The 21,074-nt window shown below is 37.5% G+C and overlaps 1 protein-coding gene across 1 annotated transcript in view; it reads right to left on the bottom strand.

The window, feature by feature from the left end:
- Window positions 1-290: 290 nt before the first annotated feature.
- Window positions 291-21,074, bottom strand: part of tmtc1 (transmembrane O-mannosyltransferase targeting cadherins 1) — a 37,920-nt gene continuing 17,136 nt past the window's right edge. Inside the window, exons 10-19 of the mRNA XM_028451608.1 lie at window positions 20,702-20,815; window positions 19,245-19,388; window positions 16,850-16,958; window positions 16,534-16,636; window positions 9,477-9,612; window positions 6,768-6,912; window positions 6,098-6,235; window positions 5,120-5,242; window positions 4,326-4,403; window positions 291-2,207 (exon numbers count right to left, since the gene is read on the bottom strand). Coding sequence (XP_028307409.1) covers window positions 2,070-2,207; window positions 4,326-4,403; window positions 5,120-5,242; window positions 6,098-6,235; window positions 6,768-6,912; window positions 9,477-9,612; window positions 16,534-16,636; window positions 16,850-16,958; window positions 19,245-19,388; window positions 20,702-20,815 — 1,228 coding nt within the window. The 3' untranslated portion in view covers window positions 291-2,069. The remainder of the gene's footprint in view (window positions 2,208-4,325; window positions 4,404-5,119; window positions 5,243-6,097; window positions 6,236-6,767; window positions 6,913-9,476; window positions 9,613-16,533; window positions 16,637-16,849; window positions 16,959-19,244; window positions 19,389-20,701; window positions 20,816-21,074) is intronic.

Raw genomic sequence — 21,074 nt, 5'->3', positions numbered from 1 at the left:
AACACCCAGTGCCTTTTTAAATGTCCATTAGGCTAAGGTTCTAAGAGTTCTAACGCCGTGTACTTCCCACATTTTTGTTAAAACATTGTTATCAATAACAAGAATTTGGAGTATTATTAATGACCATAAAGCCAGAAGTAAACAGTGAACTCTGTATGAGTGTTTCAACTGAAATGTAAAATCAACAATAAAAACATTGAAACCACCTGCGGGTACTAGCATGATACCATTATTTTTGGTACATGCTGGGGAACCAGATTTCCACTTTCTGCTGGTACTGCTTAAACCTGGTAATGATACGTCATAGTTGGGGTTCTTCACAGGGTCTGAGCTCAGTGAAAGCAAATCCTCCTCATTTTGTCTGATGAAATTCTAAACATCTGAAGTTTTTAAAAACTTCAGGGTTGTCACTGCCATTTTTGGGAAAGCCCGAGAAAATCAACTTCCTACACGCTCTTATTTCTAAACGTGTCTCTTCAAGGTTCCTGTTCTCTTGTCAAAGTGTTTCTTCACCTATGAAGAAACAAAGCACATTTATTTTACAACAGGAAGTTACACAACATGGTACCACATATATCACAAAGAGAACTCATGTCCCAATAGCTTTTAAATGGATGTCGACTGGTGTATTACACAAAAATGTACAAAACAAAATACACCTTTCAATGAATTTTCGTACCTTTATTTCTTCCATGTAATTATTTGCACTCGTCACACAGCAAAGTAACATTCCCAGTCATTGAATTCACAAACAGCAATCATTAGAAGTAACATTTGAAGCCACACATCTCAGATTAACACTCAAAGTGCACACATTAATATCACACTTGCAGATTGTTAAATACTATCAGATAAACAAACACCAAAGCCTTCAGTGAGTCCAACACGGCTATGTCAATAAAACAAACAAAAAAACAGTCACATGTTGATTGTGCAGTGATGAACATATATCAGACAGGAGAACGTATGGCTTTTACTGTATAAGAAAAGGCTCTAACCATTATATAGCTCTTGTAAAGTAAAAATAAAAACATGTATGAAACAAAGCCAGTGCTGCTAGGTGTCAATCTAACCAAAAATGTTGAACTCAACTTTGGTACACAGGTCCATCGCAGTGTCAGCCGAAGACGACACATTCACCATCTGCCATAAATAGAACAAGACTGATTTACCACGAGGCTGCCATCTTATCTTGACTTTTCAAAATAAAACACTGTAAGTCTGCCGTAACATCATCTCCAAGACCAAACCTCAGTATACTGAGCACAAACCAAACACAGCATGAGCTAAATAAAAGAATGTCGTACTGATTACTGACATAAGTTTCATTAGTCATTAAATATAGTGCACTTTAATGTGTTTGACAGTTGTTGCTGAGCTTTAGTCTGCAAAAGCATACGTATATCGTAAATAAAAGTAAATAAAAACTTTTTTTTTTAAATAATTGAGGTCCAAAATAATTTTTTCCACACCAGTTGGACAAAAAATGTATAGACACAATAATATATGAGGGAAAGTAAAGGATAAACGGTTCCACTTATTATACTATTGCAAAATGGTGCCTTTACCATTATCGTCCACATGATGAATGATTGTAAGTTTTGCAACTTTGTGGTAGGCCCTTCCCTTTCATTAATGTACCTTCTGTATCTGTTTCATCCTGTACACTACAGGGTCCCAGGGCTTTGTTTTATTAATAATCTTAGTTAGACTTAATTTTACTGTTAACTCCATGACAAGTTGTTAGATAGAAAGCTCTCAACCCTAATAAAGACCTCTAAATATAGACTATAAATACAATAGTATACATCCAAAGTGTCTTTATACAATATGAAAAATTGTCAAAAGCAGAGGAGCGTCCAAAAGTAAAATGTGTGATTAAAATATACATGAACCAGACACACATTTAGAACTCAATCTGATACAGATGAGGTGATTATTCATCCTGCTTCCAAACTATAAACCACAGACCATATGATAGTTTCACCCAGTCTGTTGAACACCATTCAGGTCTGTGGTGTTGTAGCAATAGCTGTAATATCGAGGTGCATGACTAAGTAATCCACGCTTCAGTTGGACAGATGACTCTCCTCCGTTATCCTCCTCTCTAGTCGGTCCAGCTTGGCCAGGTTTTCTTTTAGAAGTTTGGATCCAGGGCTGAGAAGCAGGGCCTGCTTGTAGTACACTCTGGCAGCTGCATAGTCTCCCTGCACACATTTAAAACAAGCCATGCCTTAGAAAACTACGAATATATTGTTTATGTTACTTTTGAAATTGATGACCTCAATGTAAACTCATGACACAAACAAAAGTGAAGAGCTTTGGGCTGCCTCTTGGGTTGCTATTTAAATGTGTAATTTCTTAAAGGGCCCATGTTAAACTAAATCTACTTTTAAACATCATAAAAGTGCTATTAGGGCTTCATACACATACCCAAAGTGTTTTTCATTGATTCCCTCAATCATTAGTTAGAGGGTGATTTGCTCCTTTCTTACTGCAGGGTGAGCCCAAACACCTCGCTCCAATTTGATGACGCGTTCCCAGTGTGATGATGAATTTCACGCGGCACTGAGCTGGAGAAGCTGCGCCTCAAGGAAGCTCTCTGCTGTGACTGACATGTAAACAGACACGCCCACGAAGGTGAGGATTTCAGCGTCCTTCGCACTGTGCTATGTATGTATTTTCTATAGTCTATGTATGTACCGGCGAACGCCCCGCCCCTACGCTCTGTCTCGTGTTTATGATGCTGTGTTCACACCGGATGTGTCACAAAATGTCCATACGTCCAGATTACATACAAAGTCAATGGATAGATGCGTCCCAGATGCGAAATCTTTCCTGTGCGGCGGTGCGGTCCGATCCGCAAGTGAAGTGCGTTGGCTGTGCGAGTGCGCTCCCGATTTTATGCATATCCGCACATTTGCAAGAATTGAAAATATTGAGCTCCTGCGACTGTTTTGCATGACGAAAGCCAATCAGAGTCTTTGTTGACGATGACGTCAGGCCGTCAACACGGACACCAGTCTGTTCACCATTTCAACCATGGAGTAGAAGCTGTGTGTGTCCACCTGGAGTTGTATGACATGGCCTTTATAACTGGGACCAGACTAGGAAGGAATTGGCGTGGAGGAGAATCAGCGAGGAGGTGGTAGTAGCAGGTAAAAGTTCTCTCCGTAGTTTTCATCTTTGAAAGTCGGCACTGAGCTAGGATAGCATTAGCCGCTAATCACACCGGCTTTTTTCACTGGTGGTTTATGTTTATGAGAGGAGAAAAAGGAGCGCAGCTCCTCGCTTCAGCAGGCAGTGAAACTCACCAAGTTGGATGTGTGGGCGGTGCTTCGCTTCAAACGCGCATATGAAGCGAATAGGAGAATTTTTTGATCCTGCAGAACCTGCGGTACGTTTCGTGCGGCAGATGCGTCCGGTGCCGCAGAAGACACATTTGGTGTGAACGTAGCATAAAGTAGCATGAGCTCGGCTACTGAGTGGGTGGGATGAGGGCGGGTCGTCCTCTGGCACTACGTCACCGTGCGGGGAGGAGGAAGTCATTGTCCCGTCTATAGACACGCCCACTCATGAATATGCATAAGTTGGCTGCAAATCAGCCTGTTTGTAGAATTACTCAGAAAGTGACTTTTCAGAGGCTAAAACTCTGGAAAACAGGCGAGTTTGGAAAAATAAACCTCAAATACTATGTTTGTGGGGTTCTTAGAACAAAAGTAGATGGGTGAAAAATAGCATGACATGTGACCTTTAAGAGACTTTTATAGCGGCTTCCTTAGATTGTGTAATATATCATTGCATTATACTGTGGTCGAAGGTGTGAGAGGATATTGTCACGTAATTATCAATATTCTGAATTATGAAACAAAAACATATTGATAGAAAATCACAGTATAAGATCAACACTTTTCCACTCGTTTTACATAACATACAGTTCCCTCCAAAAGTATTGGAATGGCAAGGTCAATGCCTTTGTTTTATACTGAAGACATTTGGGTTTCAGATCATAATTTGAATATGAGACAAAAGTTGAGAATTCCAGCTTTTATTTCATGGTATTTACATCTAGATGTGTTAAACAACTCAGGACAGAGCACTTTTTGTTTGAACCCACCTACTTTTCAAGTGAGCAAAAGTATTGGAACATAACTTGGGAGTTGCTCTGCCGTTACCATCAAATCTTTCGCTCCAGTAGTGGAAGTACTGGTTGATTCATTTATATGATCAGGGTTATGCTGAGTCACTTTTAAATTCATCATGAATAATGTAAAACCCAAGTTCTGTGGATGGGTGAATCTAAGATAAGTGATGGTGGCTGATACCGTCATGTGCTGAATTCCTCCCATGTTCATCCACGCCTGTGACTGGTCAGGTTTCAGTTCCACAGCCAGCTTGTAGCTCTGGTTTGAAAAAGACATGAGGGAGAGATGGTAATGTTAATATGTCCCAGGTTCAGAATAAAAGGAGAAAGGCTGGCAGACAGGAGTTGAACATTCAACTGCAAAACCAAAAACAAACAAAGTGCAATTTAAAATGTGGATTATAAATAAACAAACCAGTGACCAGGGTTGGGGTCAATTACATTTTTCAGTTACAATTACATTTTTCTTTACATTTTTACCCATGTTCAAATACAATTAATTTACCATTACAGTGAACAGCATTTTTTCTAATTACAATTAAATTACAATGATTTTTTATCCTTAGGAAGTCAATTCAAATTACGTTCTCAATTACTAAAGTTCAATTCACAAATAGTGAGCCTGAAATAAATAACCTAATAAAAGCTAACCTTCCTCTTGTGTTAGCTTTCTGTTAGCATCTCTTATGATAACAGGTCCTAAATCAGCTGTAAAATACACTAACAACAAATATTTATCATCTAATTTATTTCCTATCTATTGGTTACCTTGTTAGGCTTCCTAATCAATGAAAATATAGGTTTTAATATTTTTTGGTGGGCATATGAGCCTTTTTTGTGTCAGTATACCCCTAGATTTCTAATACAGCTAATAAATAAATGATAACATAACCGTATGTACATTTTAAAGGCAGATTTGTTCAAAGTGAAGTGGGAAAGTGTTCTACTGGCAATGGTGGGAGCTTCCAGGGATACCTCAAAGGCTTGATCCAGCTGGTTCATCTCTCTGAGCTGGTTTCCTTTGGAGAAGTACAGCTCTGCTCTGACTGTATGGTCCGTAGGCTCCTGATGCAGTGCCTTGTCCAGAGCATCGAGAGCCTGAGAAAGAGACGTACAGTCAGTTTTAGATAAGTGGACCAATGCAGGTTGGTATTCCACTAAGGAAAACAATAATATGTTTTTTAGAATAACACACCATGTATCAGTTTTTATGGTATAATATTGTTGCTGCACAAATACCATAAATGTCTTTGCTTGCGTATTAGCTTGCATTTTAATGGATATTGTTGCAAATGAACAAAGGATTAATGACCTGGAGAATGTCCATTTATTTTGGCCACAAAATTGTTATTATAGCAAAATAATAACAATTTTGCCATCAGAAGCTTAGTTTCAGTGTTGTTTTTTTCGTTTTATAGAAGGAAACCAATGTTGAGGTGTCACTAAAACAAAAAAAAAATGCTTCAATGTCACTAATAGATTTTTTCAGAAAAAGCCGTTTTTCTCAGTTTTTTGTGATTTGTGTGAAACCTGCCTCTATTCAACTGCTGATTACAGAAGAACCAAACAAGCTAGAAACTAAATTATTTTTTCTGATGAAAGTAGAGACTTTAATCTTCAGATGTCAGATCATCATAGTACAAAATATTCTGTGGGTCTTTAAAATTTGTCAAAATGCTCTAAAACGGCTGGCACTGAGTAGGTACAAATTTTGAAAATGGCAGGCACTGAATGAGTTAATATAATAATTAAAATGCTAAATTACAATTATGAACTCAATGTGGTAAGTGAACACAAAAAAAACCCAAATTTTAGCATATAGTGGGTTTACTGAAGGAAACAATGTTTTAAGGTTTGTTGAATCAATTACGGTTGGTATTCTTGTGAAGTGATATGTGCATGGCACATAGGAGGTCATTACACTAATTTTGTTACACACAAACACACACACACCTCTGCATAATTGCCACGTTTGCTGTAGATGGCTGACAGGAGACGATAACATTCGATACATTTGCTCTCCCGTGAGATGATTTCCCGAGTCATCGTCTCAGCCTCTGTGGAGTGACCGGCCATAGCCAACACCTGAGCCTTGGCACAAACAGGTAAGTGAGAATGTGTTAAAGTAGGACCATTGTTTTCTACACATAATACTGTATTCAACAATATATCCAAAAAATTGTCTAAAAAAAATGAGCCCATAGATTTTGTAAATTACAGTGAAAAATAAAATAAAAAAATAAATACAAAGAAACTTGTTTATTTTAATAAAATGAAATTTCTCTATTACTTCTTATATGTTAGTTAACAAGGAAACTAACTTGTCCACCATCAAAATACTGAATTCGTTAAATTAAGTCTTAAGACTTTTTTGTTTGCATGTAGTTAAACTTTTATTTAGGTAAAAAAAAATTGACAAAAAAAAATTATCTGACACTGACTAAAAATAAAATATATATCTGATACAAAGTTAGTAACATAAATAGATCAAACGTAATGAAAATATGAAAGAAAAGCAGATTGTGAAACTAGCTTATTAAACACAAGATGTCTAAAGTCAAAATGTTGAACAATCTTCCAGTGAGTTGATTAAATGACCCAGTCAGTGTAAGTGCTGCCTCACCAGAGCCAGCCAGATGTCTGTGCTGTCAGGTTGCATGGCCACTGCCTCCCTGTACACCTCTAGAGCCTCCTCATAACGACCTGTGTTGTAGTACAGTGCACCAAGTGGAGTCAGAATGTCCACCTTCCTGGTCACCTGTAGTGCCCTGCAGACATTAACAAAAGTTTTCCATATGATCGATGAGAAAACAGCTGTTTAAAGGTCATTTGTTTATTCATAAACTAAATCGTTTCTAATACTGAACTTTATATCAGCCTCTAAATGGCTCACTACCGCACCACCCCAGTATGGTTTAGTCAGTGGTGAGTCTGGGAACTGCAAGCAAATGTTCGCCGAATCTAAAATAAATGCTCCTTATGTTGGCTACTGCTACCCAGAGGAGTAAATACTACTGATCCTACTCAGGTAGAGATACTGTTACAAGATTGAAATTGCCCTCAAGTACAAATAAGTCATACATAAAATACTCAAGTAAAAAAAAAGTAGCTCAATGAAATAGTACTCAAAGTAAAAGTTACTACAGCAGTTACTTTAACCCCCATGTTTAATTTTGGTAATAAATCTTACTACGGTTCCCTTACATACAGTAAACATCTCATGTAATAATTATTAAATTTTTTAAATAAAATAACACCAAGGAATTTAATTTAAAAATATATATATATATTCAGGCTCTAAGTATAAATAAAATTATAAACTCTAAAACTGTGAAAATAATTACAATATTTGGCACGGTACATTACGTTTAATCTGATTGGTCTGCTCTGATGTGATTAATTTGATTGTTGTCTGGTGATTTCATTTATTGTACTTTCACAATGTTCGTTGATCATTTGAAACAAAACAAAAAAATAAATTTACTCAGTAAATGTACTTAAGTACAAGTAAAATTACAAGTACCCATAAAATAATTCAATTACAGTAACGTGAGTACTTGTAATCCATTACTTTTACCTCTGCTGCTGACATATCATGTCAGGACTTTTATTACAGAAGGACCAGAGGTACAAAAATATGCTGATATGCAGCAACATCTAAGTAATAGTATTAGAATATTAAAATGTGTGAAATTATTTTCTATTAATTTTTTTTTTTAGCATTTTTTACAGGAATTAATATGAATGTACATTAAGGAAATCTTTTAACTCAATAATTCAGGAAATTCAGCCTTTTCTACTTTTAGTACGTTTTTATTCCATATGTGTTCTGGTGAATAACTACTACCACAGTTTTCAACTGATTTTACCATGTAATGTATCAAAACTATTTAGAATATTTTTTCTTTTTCTGCAACTTTGAAATTCCGGCATTTTTCAACCAAGTTCATCAGGTAAGGTATCAAAGTGTTCTGCCAATTTCAGACAATTCTGCTACGTTCAGGTCTTTTTTGTTAAGTTTAAACTTTTTAATGACTCCACTTTTTGTTAAAAAATATCCCCATTCAAATTCTACCTCCATCTTTGAGCTTCAAAAATCTGTTTTACTGACAACAACTTAATCCATTCAAAATCTAAGATACTGTACCACTTCTGTTGTTTCAGCTGATTTCTTTAGTGTATTCTCATCTTCAAATATTTTGAAATGTGATCCTTTTTATCATTGTGAAGCACAATTCACCAAGCATTGGATAATTTACCCACTAATAGGGAACGTGAGCTGGGTTTAGACCGTTGTAAGACAGGTTAGTTGTACACCAATAATGAAGCGTTGTTGCTGGTCACAATATCTGCCCTAACATGTCACGTTTTTTAACATGTTATGAACAATGATGCTTTGGAATACAATATGATTTGGCCAGTTTTGATTTGTTTCACACCTAATACTTCTGACTAAAAAAAGAGGTTCAGTTTATGGTTCAGCTCTCAGCTCCTCTCTCGCACGCACGCACGCGCGCGCTCACACACGCACACGCGCACACGCACACGCGCACACGCACACGCACACGCACACGCACACGCACACACACACAGCAGCAAGGATTTCCATTGACAACTCAGCTTATACTGTATATACCAATGATTTGAACTCATTTAAACTTTTAGGCATATTTTTTTAAACTCGGTGCCTTTCCCAAACCCTCTTTAGTGTTTGGAAATGTGCTGCATCTTGAATTAAGCACCCCTGCCTCTGATTATTTGTGCTATTCAATAAGACTGCATGGGATGTTCAGCAGTGCATTTCAGCATTGGGCATTATCACTGGTATTCTGGCTGTAAGGTGTTCTCACAATGCTAAGGCATGTGAAAGTCCCTTCCATCAGCTCCTCCACTGTGAAGCTATCAGTCCAACAGCGCTACCAGCGTTAACGCATTTTAGCTCTGCCCCAGAGTCTGGATTTGAAAAATGTAGATGTAAAAAAAGTAGTAGTTTAAACTTAAACTACAACCTCTATTGAAGAAATCAAAAAATGGCAGACCTCTACCACAACACTTAAAGCACTTTGTATTATACCAGTTCATTTTTAAACACTTGCCAGGTCAGGCAAATTAGGGATTAAAATACCTTGCAAGAATAATACTTTAAATTGCCAGTGGAAAGCATTAATGTCAAGCCTCATCTCCATCTATCATCTTCTGCCTCTAATTTGTAGGTAAAAACTAAATTGAAATGCAGGGTCAAAGGTCACTTGAGCAACAATTCTTGGATGATTTGGCTTTAGCTGATTAGCAACTAGAGGCTTCACCTCTCCCAGAATGCAGTATTTCCTACCTTTTGTACCAGGACTCAGCTTCTTTGTTTTCATTGGACGAACGAAGCAGGCGACCCAAATTCACCATGGCAACATAATGTTCTGGTTTGAGAAGAATTGCTTGATGGTAGTGGGAAGCCGCCAGTTCCCCTTCTCCTGAAAGACAGGGAAGAATAAAAGAGAATGAGTTTGTGACGTAATATAGAAAGGATTGCATTATGCACATCAAATATAAAGAAATACATTTTTGTTTAAAACAATTTTTTTTTTTTTTTTTTTTTTTTTTTATTCAGTTCATTTCCGACATGGTTGCATTCACAGAAATTCATTTGACATACAGAGCAAAATCACATCATTGTTTTTTTTTTTTTTTTTTGTCCTTTTTTCATGCCGGAAAGGGCGACGGAAAAAAGCATTATGCTTATCTAGATCCGTCCCCTAATTTGAACACAGATAATTTTACATCCAACCTCGTTTCTTCCCTTTTTTTTTTTTTTTTTTTTGTGATGTGTTCTCGTCTGCAGTCATTGTTCCTGCTGTTACTCCTCATCACAGTCTTTTTCCTCCGTATTTCCACGAGCTTTCTTTTCCAGTCGTTGTTTACGTTCCTCCAACTCTCCAAACGTGAAGTTCTTCTTCTCTCGGAGTACCTTCATATCCTCTGAGAGTCGCCTCAGCTTACGATCCATCCGGAAGGCACATGCACATTCACATACCCCCATCATTAGCAGGCCAAAGATCATGACTCCTAGCAGATAGATGTCCTCCACATCTTCCACTGTCAGCTGGGAGAGACAGAGCATCTGGCTTCTCCCTCGTGCGTCCACGACATATCCACTTGGGTATGTGTCCTTTGGACACGGTATTTCGTGCTGAAGCAATTGCCTCGTTGAGAAGATTTTGTCAATGGTGCTCAATGACCAGTTGATGAGTTCCATGTCGTCGCTGTAGAGTTCAATGGAGAGTTGTCTTGAGATCTGTATGCATGTAGAAATGTCCTCCTCGTTTTCTCCTTAAATTGTTTCAGATTATCGGACTGTTGTGTCTCTGCGTCAAGGCTGTTTCAGAGGTTCATGGCTCTATACACAGTACTATGTTTGCCAACGTTTGATATGATCCTGTTTGGTCTAAACACATTATTATGTCTGAATTCATAGGGATTTTGATTGTATGTGAAACGTTTTTGGATTTGATGTGGTAATTTTTTTGATGAAGCCCTAAATGCGTGTATTTGTGTGTTATAGTGTATTATTTCTTGCAGTTTTAGGTATTTTGACTTCTCAAATAAATCGTTTGTGTGTGTGTTGTGTGGTACTTTATGTAAAATTCTTATAGCTTTTTTTTGTTGTTTAAATAGTGGTTCAAGATATGTTTTGTAGTTATTACCCCATATTTCAGAGCAGTAATTTAAGTGCGATGCTATGAGTGAAGAATAGATTGTTTTTAAGTGATTTGGTATGTAGGATTTGTTGAAGCTTCCATAGGATGTAACTGCTTTTGGCAACTTTGTTTTTAACTATTTGTATATGTTTTTTCCAGGTCAGCTTGTCGTCCATCCACACTCCTAGTACCCTATATTCTTTTACTTGTTCTATTATTTCCTTGTTTAGTTTCAGTCTTATATCTCCTGTTTTTTTTCTCTTTCCAAAGTTAATGAATTTTGTTTTACTGACGTTTAGGGCTAGTTTATTTACATCTAACCATGTTTGAATTTTTAATAGTTCTTCATTTGTTGACTATTAGAGTTTTAATGTCTTTGCCTGTGCATAGAATGGTTGTGTCATCTGCAAACAACGTTAGTTTTAGGCAATTTGTGACTTTGAAAATGTCGTTTATGTATAGAATGAACAGTTTTGGCCCCAAAATTGAACCCTGTGGAACACCACTTTGTATGGTTTGGCATTTTGATGTGTGTTCTTCAAAGTCAACATATTGTCTCCTATTTGTCATATAGCTTTTAATCCATTTTAAGGCGTTGCGCTTTATTCCGTAATTTTGAAGTTTTTCTTCTAGAATATCATGATTAATTGTGTCAAAGGCTTTTTTTAGGTCCAGAAAAATTCCGAATACAAATAGTTTTTTTTCTAATGCTTCTCTTATATTCTCCGTGATGTCAATTATAGCCATTGCTGTTGAACGTCCTTTTCTAAATCCATATTGTCCTTCATGTAGTATATTATTGTCTTCTATAAATTTGTCGAGTCTGTTCATGAACAGTTTTTCCAGAATTTTTGATAGTTGTGGTAATATTGATATAGGTCGATAATTAGTGAAATTACATTTTTCTCCACCCTTGTAAATCGGTCTGATTTTTGCAATTTTCATTTTTTCTGGGAATACCCCATTCTTGAATGATAGATTACTTATATATGTTAGTGGCGGGGTTATTTCAGCTGTTATGGTTTTTATTAGACTCATAGTTAGATTATTAACGTCTCTGGATTTTTTTGAGGTACTGGTAGTGATTATTCTGTCCACCTCTGCTTCTGTTACTTCTTCGAGTACAAGATACTTATCAATGTCTTTCTTCTCATTGTCAAAATGGTTCCATTTAAGTGTTGGGTGTTTATTTATCTCTTTCTCTATGTCTTTTCCAGTATTTATGAAGAAACTGTTGAGTTCTTGTGCTATTATGTTTTTATTGTGTTCTTTTACATTGTTTATTATAAAATGGTCTGCATTTTTTTCTTTGCATTTGCGCATGGTTATGTTGTTTATTATTTCCCACAATTTTTTGTTTTTGTTTTTATTCTCTTTTAATTGTTTTTCATAATATTCCCTTTTTTTTTCTCTAAGTAAATTATTAACTTTGTTTCTGTATTTTTTATAACGTATTTCTGCTTTTAATGTTTTTTCTGTTATATATTTTTTATATAATATGTTTTTCTTTTTGCATACGTTGGCTATTTTCTTATTAATCCATGGTACATTGTTTATTTTACTTTTGGTTGTTATTTGTTTCAAAGGGCAGCATTTATCGTATATTGTCGTTATTGTGTCTGTAAATGTGTCATACGCTACGTTCACGTCTTCTTCCTTGAAGACACTTTCCCACGTCTGTCTTTTTATCTGTTGTTTAAAGTTTTCTAATTGTTTTTCTCCTTCCAGTCTCCTGTATGTCTGTGTGTTATGATTTTCACGGTTCTTCTTCTCTTTTGCGTTTAGTATCATAAATATTGGTAAATGATCAGAGATGTCATTTATTAATATACCACTCTTTATATCTGTGTTTTGTATGTTTGTGAAGATGTTATCTATCAGTGTTGAGCTGTGATTATTAATTCTGGTTGGTTGCGTTATGAGAGGTTTTAATCCATTTGTGTACATGCAATTGGCAAAGTCTTCAATGTGTGTATTTTTTAAAGGATTTAAAATGTTTATATTGAAGTCTCCACATATCAGTAATCTCTTATTTTTGATTTCTTCTATCATTTTGGTTAGTTTCTCATTAAATATGTCTATTTTACAGTCAGGTGCACGATACAAACAGCAGATTATTATCTTACGTCCCTCTGGACTTGTAATTTTCACTGTTATACATTCCATTACTTCTTCCACAGTTAAACTCAAAGACTCTATTATCTCCATATCTATATTTTCTTTTATGAATAGTGCTACACCTCCGCCTGGCTTATGTAATCTGTTCTTATAGACAAATTTATATCCTTTTATCATAAAATCCATGCCTTTTTTTTCATTCATCCAAGTTTCTGATAGTGCTATTATGTCAAACCTATACAAAGTAGAGATGTAATCCTTAATGTCTTCAAAATTTGCATACATACTGCGACAATTACAGTGAACAAGTGACAGACCTTTTTCCTTCTTATTTTCCACTTTGAAGTCATTCTCTGTGTAGTAATGGCAGTTCGTGTATTGTTTCCAATGTGAAAAGTTGTTTGGGTCCACTTCGTCTACTTGATTAATCTCCCGTTGTTGATGTTGATGATGTTGCGGATGATTTTTAGTGATTCTGTCCATATCCATGACTTTTATCAGTGTTCTTGACTTTTAGGCACCTCATTCGTATTTTTCCAGGTCTTCCATCCTTTGGACTAGAACGGGTTTTCCATTTTCTCCTCCTGGAGGTGTGATGTAAATCCTGCAGCCTCTGGTCCAGTTTTTCACAATTTTTCCTCCTTTCTTCAGTTGGCGTGCTTTCCATGCGATACTTGCATTCTGCTTCGTCAGGTTCTCGTTCATAAACACCATCGTTCCCGCCAGTTTTCTTCCTTGTTTCATTATTTCAGCTTTATATTTCACGTTGGTGAATGTAATTTTCACATCTCTGGTGTCTTTGCGTTTTGGCAGCAGCTGGCAGTAGTTGATGTTGTCTGGGTTCACTTCAATGCCTTTCGAGTCCAGGTAATCAATCACCTGTTCTTCAATCGATTTTTCGTCTTCGCTGGTCGGATCCTCTGTTTGTCTTGTTGCACTGGCGTAGCTCCTTGGCCTTATCTTTAGGCCCGTGATGATGACATCCTTTTCTCTTTCTTTTCTTTCCAGATCTTCAACCCTCGCATCCAATGTTTTTATCTTTTCTGCATTCTTTACATTTTCTTCTTTCAGTACCTTGACATCATTCTCCAGTATTTTCAATGATTTCTCCAAGGCATTCGTCATGTTCTCCATCTTCGTAGATAGTTCTTGTCTTAAGGACATGAGATCCTGTCTCATCTCCTGTTTCATGTCCTTAATCATTTCTTTAAGCTCTTCTTTGAATAGCTTAAAGTTCTCTTCCATTTTTGTTGGCATGTCTGGGCCCAGTTTTCTCTCTTCAGATGCAGCTGGTCGCTGCTCGCTGGTAGTCAAGGTCGCGTTATCAGACGGGAGTATAGCTTTTCCCGGAGAGCTCTGAAAACACGTCTTCTCCCTTCCTTGGCTCAGGAAGAACTGAACTTAAATGTGAACAAATAGATTTTGCCAAGTCTCAGTCAAGCAAATAAAAACAAATCTAATTTTCTGTCAGTCACAATGTGGTATGAGTTGGCTGGTCTTCAACCAATGGAATAGTAATTTTCCTATCCAGTGCCCATGTTTCCAAAACACCACACATGGCCTGATTTACAAAGATCACAAATAAAGCGCACGCAATCTGGTATACATAATAGGAGCGTGACGATATCTCGATAATTTTTTTTGCACGATTGATAATTGATATGCTTGCACTAAGTATCGATTTTTAAAATTTTTTAAATTTATTTATTTATTTTGATTTTTTTTAATTAAATACATTTCTTTTTTTTTTTTTTTTGAATTTAAGATTTATTTATTTTTTTTCAAAACCTTTTATGCTTTTTCACTCTAATGTGCAGGTAGGTCTTCACAGAACAGTTGTCACTGTTTGTTGAAGGAACCAATATATTGTTTACTGGAATATTGCACTATAATGGTGTCACTGGTAAGAAAGACCCTATTTTTTGTTTACAGAAAGCACTATTGGAGATACTTAATCGTTTACATTGGTATGTTGACACTTATTTACAGAAATATTGCACTAAAATAGTGTCACTGTTCATAGGACACTTTTTCAATTTATTGTCTTTCAGAGATATAAACAAAAATTCTATTTTTTCCACTTAATCTTTTTTTTCTTGTCATGTCATAGATTATTGTAGATTGATTTCTGACCAATATATCGATAATCGCAGTATCGTCATATTGTGAGATCATCGTTATCGTGAGCTGTGTATCGCGTATCGTATTGTGAGGTACCAGAGGTTCCCACCCCTACATAACAATAAATTGCACACAGTGGTTAGTCAACTGTTCTGTGTGATTTACTAAGATTGCCAGACTCAGGTGGTAAAAGGGTTGTCTTCTAAGCAAGGTTCAATCCTATGGGCTATACCTGTCAAAGTGTCCTTGAGCAAGACATGGAACTGCAAATTGCTCCCAATGGTTGACTAGTGCCTTGCATGGCAGCTCTGTCTTAATGGTGTCTCAATGTATGTATGAATGAATGGCTGATATTGTAAAGTGCTTTGGGACTATCGGTACCTCAATGGTAATAAAAGTGCTATTTAAATCATCCATTTACTATTTTTACTTTACAGAAAAATGGGCATCATTAAATATTGCACTAAATCTAAAATTCCCCAAACATTTTTCGCCTGCTACAATGATCCATCCATGGGTCAGGCCTCAACTTGGATCAATGTGGGGGGATAAGCTGCACGGACTTTGGCACAGCACTCAGATGACTGGATGGTTCTGTTGGGGAAAGCTGTTGCTGCTGGATGAGTCCATTCATATTCTCTGGTACGGGAGGCAGTGCTTCAGCTTCCTCCAGAGTGCATATGTGCTGGTCCTGGGGAGATGGGTTTGGGTAACTCATCTTTGACCTCATCCTTTCCCTCACTATATTCCCATCTCCTTCTTGTTGTTCTCCTGCCATCCTGGGGGATGCCAATGGTGGAGCTGTGACCCCTTCCCTGGGACTGTAATGGGTTTGCCAGCATTGGTGCTGGCAACCTAGATGTGGGTTAGCAGGGGACTGGGATGGTCCTAGAGATGTCTTCTGTGGGTTCCTTAAGCCATTTCCTTGCCTCCCTCACAGAATGGATAGAAGGACAAATAGTACCATAACCCCCAACTACACGGAGTCCTGCTGTCTTGGAGAGAGACGACAAAACTAATCATGCCTGGCTTGTATTCCTTGGAACCCAGCCTAGTAGGAACCTGCAACCAGCGCAAGTAGAACTACCACAGACCAATTTACCTTCTCCAAGCCAAATATGACCACCACCAACTTTAATGCACAATTCTTACAAGGCAATGAGGGTAAAGTGCCTTGCCCAAAGACACAACAGCACTGGACTGGGCTATACCAGTCCAGGGACGGCCCAGCAGGATTTTAACCTCCAGTCTTTTGGTTATTGGATGACCACTGAGCCATGGCAGCCCAGAAATGGCCACTTGGCTATAGGTTGTATGGGCTGTAAGGAACCATAATTTTTTTTTTTTTTTTAAATAAATAAATGTTCTTATTTGATATATTGTTTTTTTTTTTTTTTTGCATTTACACAAACATGAAATGTAGTTACATGAACCATATAATTTAGAAGGCCATCTTACCCGTATTGACCAGAAACACTCCATAGTTGTTGTGCAGATCTGAGCTGTCTGGACAGTTCTGAATGCCCTTCAGGTATACTTCCTTTGCTAGCACAAAGCGCTTCTGGATATGCGTGTGGGGGAGGAAAATGCAAGATTACATGGACATAAGAGTAAGCTTATAGAAAAGTGTGGTGCCATTAGCTCCATTGTGATATACAGTTTTGGACAATCTCTTTCCTAAATTATGAAGCCATGAAACACCACATGATAATTTGTGAAATGTGGTGCAGATGCATTTTAATTTTAGTGAAACTAGTAGGCCTTCACGTCTCACCTGTTCAGCATAGAGTGACGCCAAACTGGAGTAGGCATCAGCAAAATGTGGGCCAAAGCGTATGGAGTCTTTTAGATAAGCCTCAGCATTCATCTCCTTTCCCTGGGACCTGCAGCAAATAAATTGGAATTATTATCGTACCGATTAGCACCTTGGTTGATTTACCAAAAAAAAAAAAACCTCCCATCCAAGGCCAGCATACCAAAGAGCAGCCCACTTTGGTATCGACCCATTAATCAACTCTCATTGTCTAAGAATAGGAGGTTGTCCTCCAAAAACAATTCTTACACTAAATGAGATGAGACTGATAATATTGCAAGGATAACATCATATAACAACCCTATTTGTGTGGCAACTTCATGTGCTACATGGAGAGGCACAATCAAGCGGTTGGGATAGTGTATACTGTATGGACTGGAAGCTCCCACAATCCAATGGGACATACCACCAAAGGTGGTTGAGAAGAAAAGGTCTAAGATCCTGTGGGACTTTAGCTTCTACCTACCTATACATATACATTAATCTGTGGTTTTCAGCCTCCTGTTCGTTTAGTGGGCATGGCTTAAGTGGCTCTTGTGATGTTTAAGGTAGCTGACCCCTTGTCCAAAGACAGAACTACCTTTAACCAACATTGGTATGGATGTGTTTGGACCTTGGTTTGTATCAGCTGACTGAAGAGGTGGCCAGGTTTCTTTGTGCATCAGAGCAATCCACATCAAGGTCATTAACTCGCAGAACTTTTCCAGGTTTATTAATGCATTCAGGAGAGTTTTGGCAATCCAAGGACCTGTAAAGCACATACTGTACACTCTAACAGGGGCACTAGTTTTATTCAAGCCTCCAAAGACCTAGGAATTCCCTCTGATTAGCATGAGAGAAATTTGGAGTATTAACTGTATTAATGACCAAGGATGCACTTACAGATTAAAGAGCAACTGTTATGTCTGTAAAATGCACAGTTTAGTCCTGTTAGACTCTTCAAGGTTTAGCACTAAAATAGGTTACTGTGCCTTTAAGGTTTCCAGCAATGTTGCACTGGAGTTTCATAACTGTAAGTTGTGTGTGTGGAGTTAAAAGAGTAAAGCGATTGAAACAGAGCTACACGGTGTGGTTATTAAGACTTTTTAAGCACAACAGTAACAAAACCCAAAAAACCATGCATTTGGATATGAAGTAGTGTTTTGATTGATGCTAGTCCAGCTCTTGACATTTTGGTCATAGTATTTTAATTTTGTGTATTTTGTTGCAAAAATGTAAGATTGACTGTCATCTATGGGTTGAAAACCAGCTAGACAACCACATTTTGCTACTGGCTGAAAATGGTACGTTTTGGTGGCTTCTCATGTCACTGTTAGCCCCGCCCCTTCTACAAAAACGAGCACCTGTTGACTCTGCAATCTGTGGTGAGTAGGTTGGATTTAAAGAAGAGTGAATAGAGGGGTATAGTGAGTATTGAGTAGGTAGTTAGCATAGCATAGATTGTTCTTTAGAGATTTTACAGTATAGACTGGGTGTGTCCTAAGTCATTACACCCAAAAAAAACAAAACAAAAAAAACAGGGATATTTTTAACATCGTCAGCAATGTTGACAAAGAATAATCCTGTGGATTTTGAGACGCTGCTGGCCAGTTGTTGGACTACTCCAACACAGTGGGAATGACTGAGCGGTACTGCATTGCATCTTGCATTAGGTAAATGTGATAGTACTTTCCCAACAAAGCCCTCTGCTTTCTAATATACTAAGCTACAGCTACTATGGAGTAAGTGATGAATGTTGTGATTTTTCAACACTCTTGTGCAGCAGCAAGTGTCTCATAGATGGAATGTGATTTTGTGGATGTAGAATCCCTTCAACTTGAGTAGAAATAACTATTATTATAATAATGACATTATTTGAACTTTTTTAAAATGTTCCTCATGATTGGTTGTATGCAGTCTGCAATTTATTACCTGAAGTTTACTACAAAGCTTTGATTTATTGATTATTAGATTTGATTATGAATTACTGCAACATACAAATCATTATCAAACTCAATAAAAAAAAGATAAAAGTAAATTTCTTACTTAGATCAAGTATATTATAAATAGTCATTATACTATGTGATGAATGAATGTTTATGTGGCTCTCAGGTTAAACAATTACATCATTAAAAAGAAGAACAAAAAATATGATCAAGAGTTCCCATCCCTGCAGAACTAGCTGTCAAAGGCATTCAATTTTAATGATACAAACAACAACAACAACAACAATGACCATGAAGTTCACAAGAAATACATACAAAAAACATTTAAATGGCCATTGACTTGTAGTTAATAATGTGCTGCAGGTCTTTTCAAACATAAACATAGTCATTGACTTAGAACCAGTTCACTAAATAAAGTGTGCATGTCTTACTTGAGAAGGTTACCAAGGTTGAACAAGGCCCTGTTATGCTGGGGGTTAATGTCCAGTGCGTTCCTATAGTAGCGCTCAGCCTCCACAGGGCAGTGAGTCAGGGTTCCCAGGTTGTTCATAGCACTTGCGTGGCGAGGATACAGCCTGAACATAGAGAAATGGGGTAGGAGGGTTTAAGTTATTTTAATGTGACAGTACAAGTGTGTGTGTTTAGTAATAATATGCAGTCCCTACAGGAATTGGTAAGGTGTGGGTGTAAATGAGGAGTACTGAAAGAGTGAGGATGAACGGGAGTGAATGAGATTTTAGCTGTGATATATTGCAGGTTGTGACAACACTCACCAGCACACAACATTCCAATCCTCCAACCATAGACTAATTGAAGGACTTAAGGGGCTTGATGCAGACACCAAACTACCAGGATGAAAATCTTGCCATCTTAGTGTTGTGAGTCCAGTGCAGTCTATTGTTAATGTGGACCCCAAAGTACCTCTATGAAACTACAGTCACCATTTCCCCACCCTGGTTTTGTCAGCCTCGAGGTGTTGGTGGAGTGAATAAGGTTTTGGTCAAACTCACCCAGTAAAGGAAGAGATGAAGACCATTACCCCTCCTTCATATTTGCATACAGGAGGTCCAATATGTTATTTCATCTTGTTGTACAGTCCACGTGTGTGACATTATTCAGCAAAGATGAGATAGAAACGTGATTGAATTGTCAATTGACCAGAATGAGAGCAGTGGGGTGCTGCCACTGGAGGTTTACGATCACTGTGTGAGCAATGTCACTCGCACTGGCAGCAGATGGAGAGATGTACAAAGTAACCACGATGGCATGTACGATCGCAGTCTTACCACCAATAACTATACATCACGAATGCACACACTGTCTTGAACAGTAACATGGCCGAGAGGACACCACTTTTCATTGACAGCAAATTCTCTTTACCATTCTGCTTCCCTTGGCCAAGCATGTTGCACTCCCTTTAAACATGCTGGTTGTTCACCTGGGCTGCCAGTTCGTCAGACTTGTTCATGGGTGACCTCACTTTCCTCATGACGATCAACAGTAAAACAAAATTTTTGTCACTCTAAGACCTTTCTCTGACTTTGGCCATGGCTTTTTTCCCCTGGCAGTTGCCCCCCCGATATCTCCCCAAGTATTCACAGACGGAATGATGGCTCTGAATTTGAAATGGAGTAATTCCTCATGAGTGTACATCATCATTTTAAATGAGTTTAGTAATACAACTGGAATGTTGTACTCACGAAATACAGTGAGCTAGGAAAGTAACTACAGTAAATATGTGAGGAACGTAATAAAATGCTCTATGCTGCTTCAACACGCTGCTGTCTCCCATCGCCATCACAGTAATAAATAAGAGATTCAACTCTTAACCTCTTAATGTAGAAAACTGAAATGGGAATAAATTATTAGGTTAAAAGAATAATCAAACCTGAGGGCAACAGTATAGTGATGAATGGCCTCTTGGTGCCGACCGCTGTCTTTATGGAAGTTGGCATAGTTGTAGTGGACTTTGGCATTGTGTGGAAGAGTCTGAATACCAGAGCTGAGACAAGGGAGAAAAGGGTAGAAAGTTGTTTAAACACTATGAAAGAAAGATGAAAAAATAAAACATGGTAGCATGATTCAGGCTTTAGGGTGCACTCAAAGTCAGATTGTTTGGCTTGTGTGAGTGTAACTGTGCTGTGTTGGATCATGGCTATGACCCTGTATTAGATAAGCAGATATAGATGACGAGACAAGTTATTTTATTCTATTTTTAATTGGACGCATTTCTTTAACAAAAAGTCAAACAAAAGTTAATT

The sequence above is a fragment of the Gouania willdenowi genome, chromosome 6, assembly GCF_900634775.1.
Source record: "Gouania willdenowi chromosome 6, fGouWil2.1, whole genome shotgun sequence".
NCBI classification, from domain to species: domain Eukaryota; kingdom Metazoa; phylum Chordata; class Actinopteri; order Blenniiformes; family Gobiesocidae; genus Gouania; species Gouania willdenowi.
This window is presented reverse-complemented; position numbering and strand designations above follow the sequence as displayed.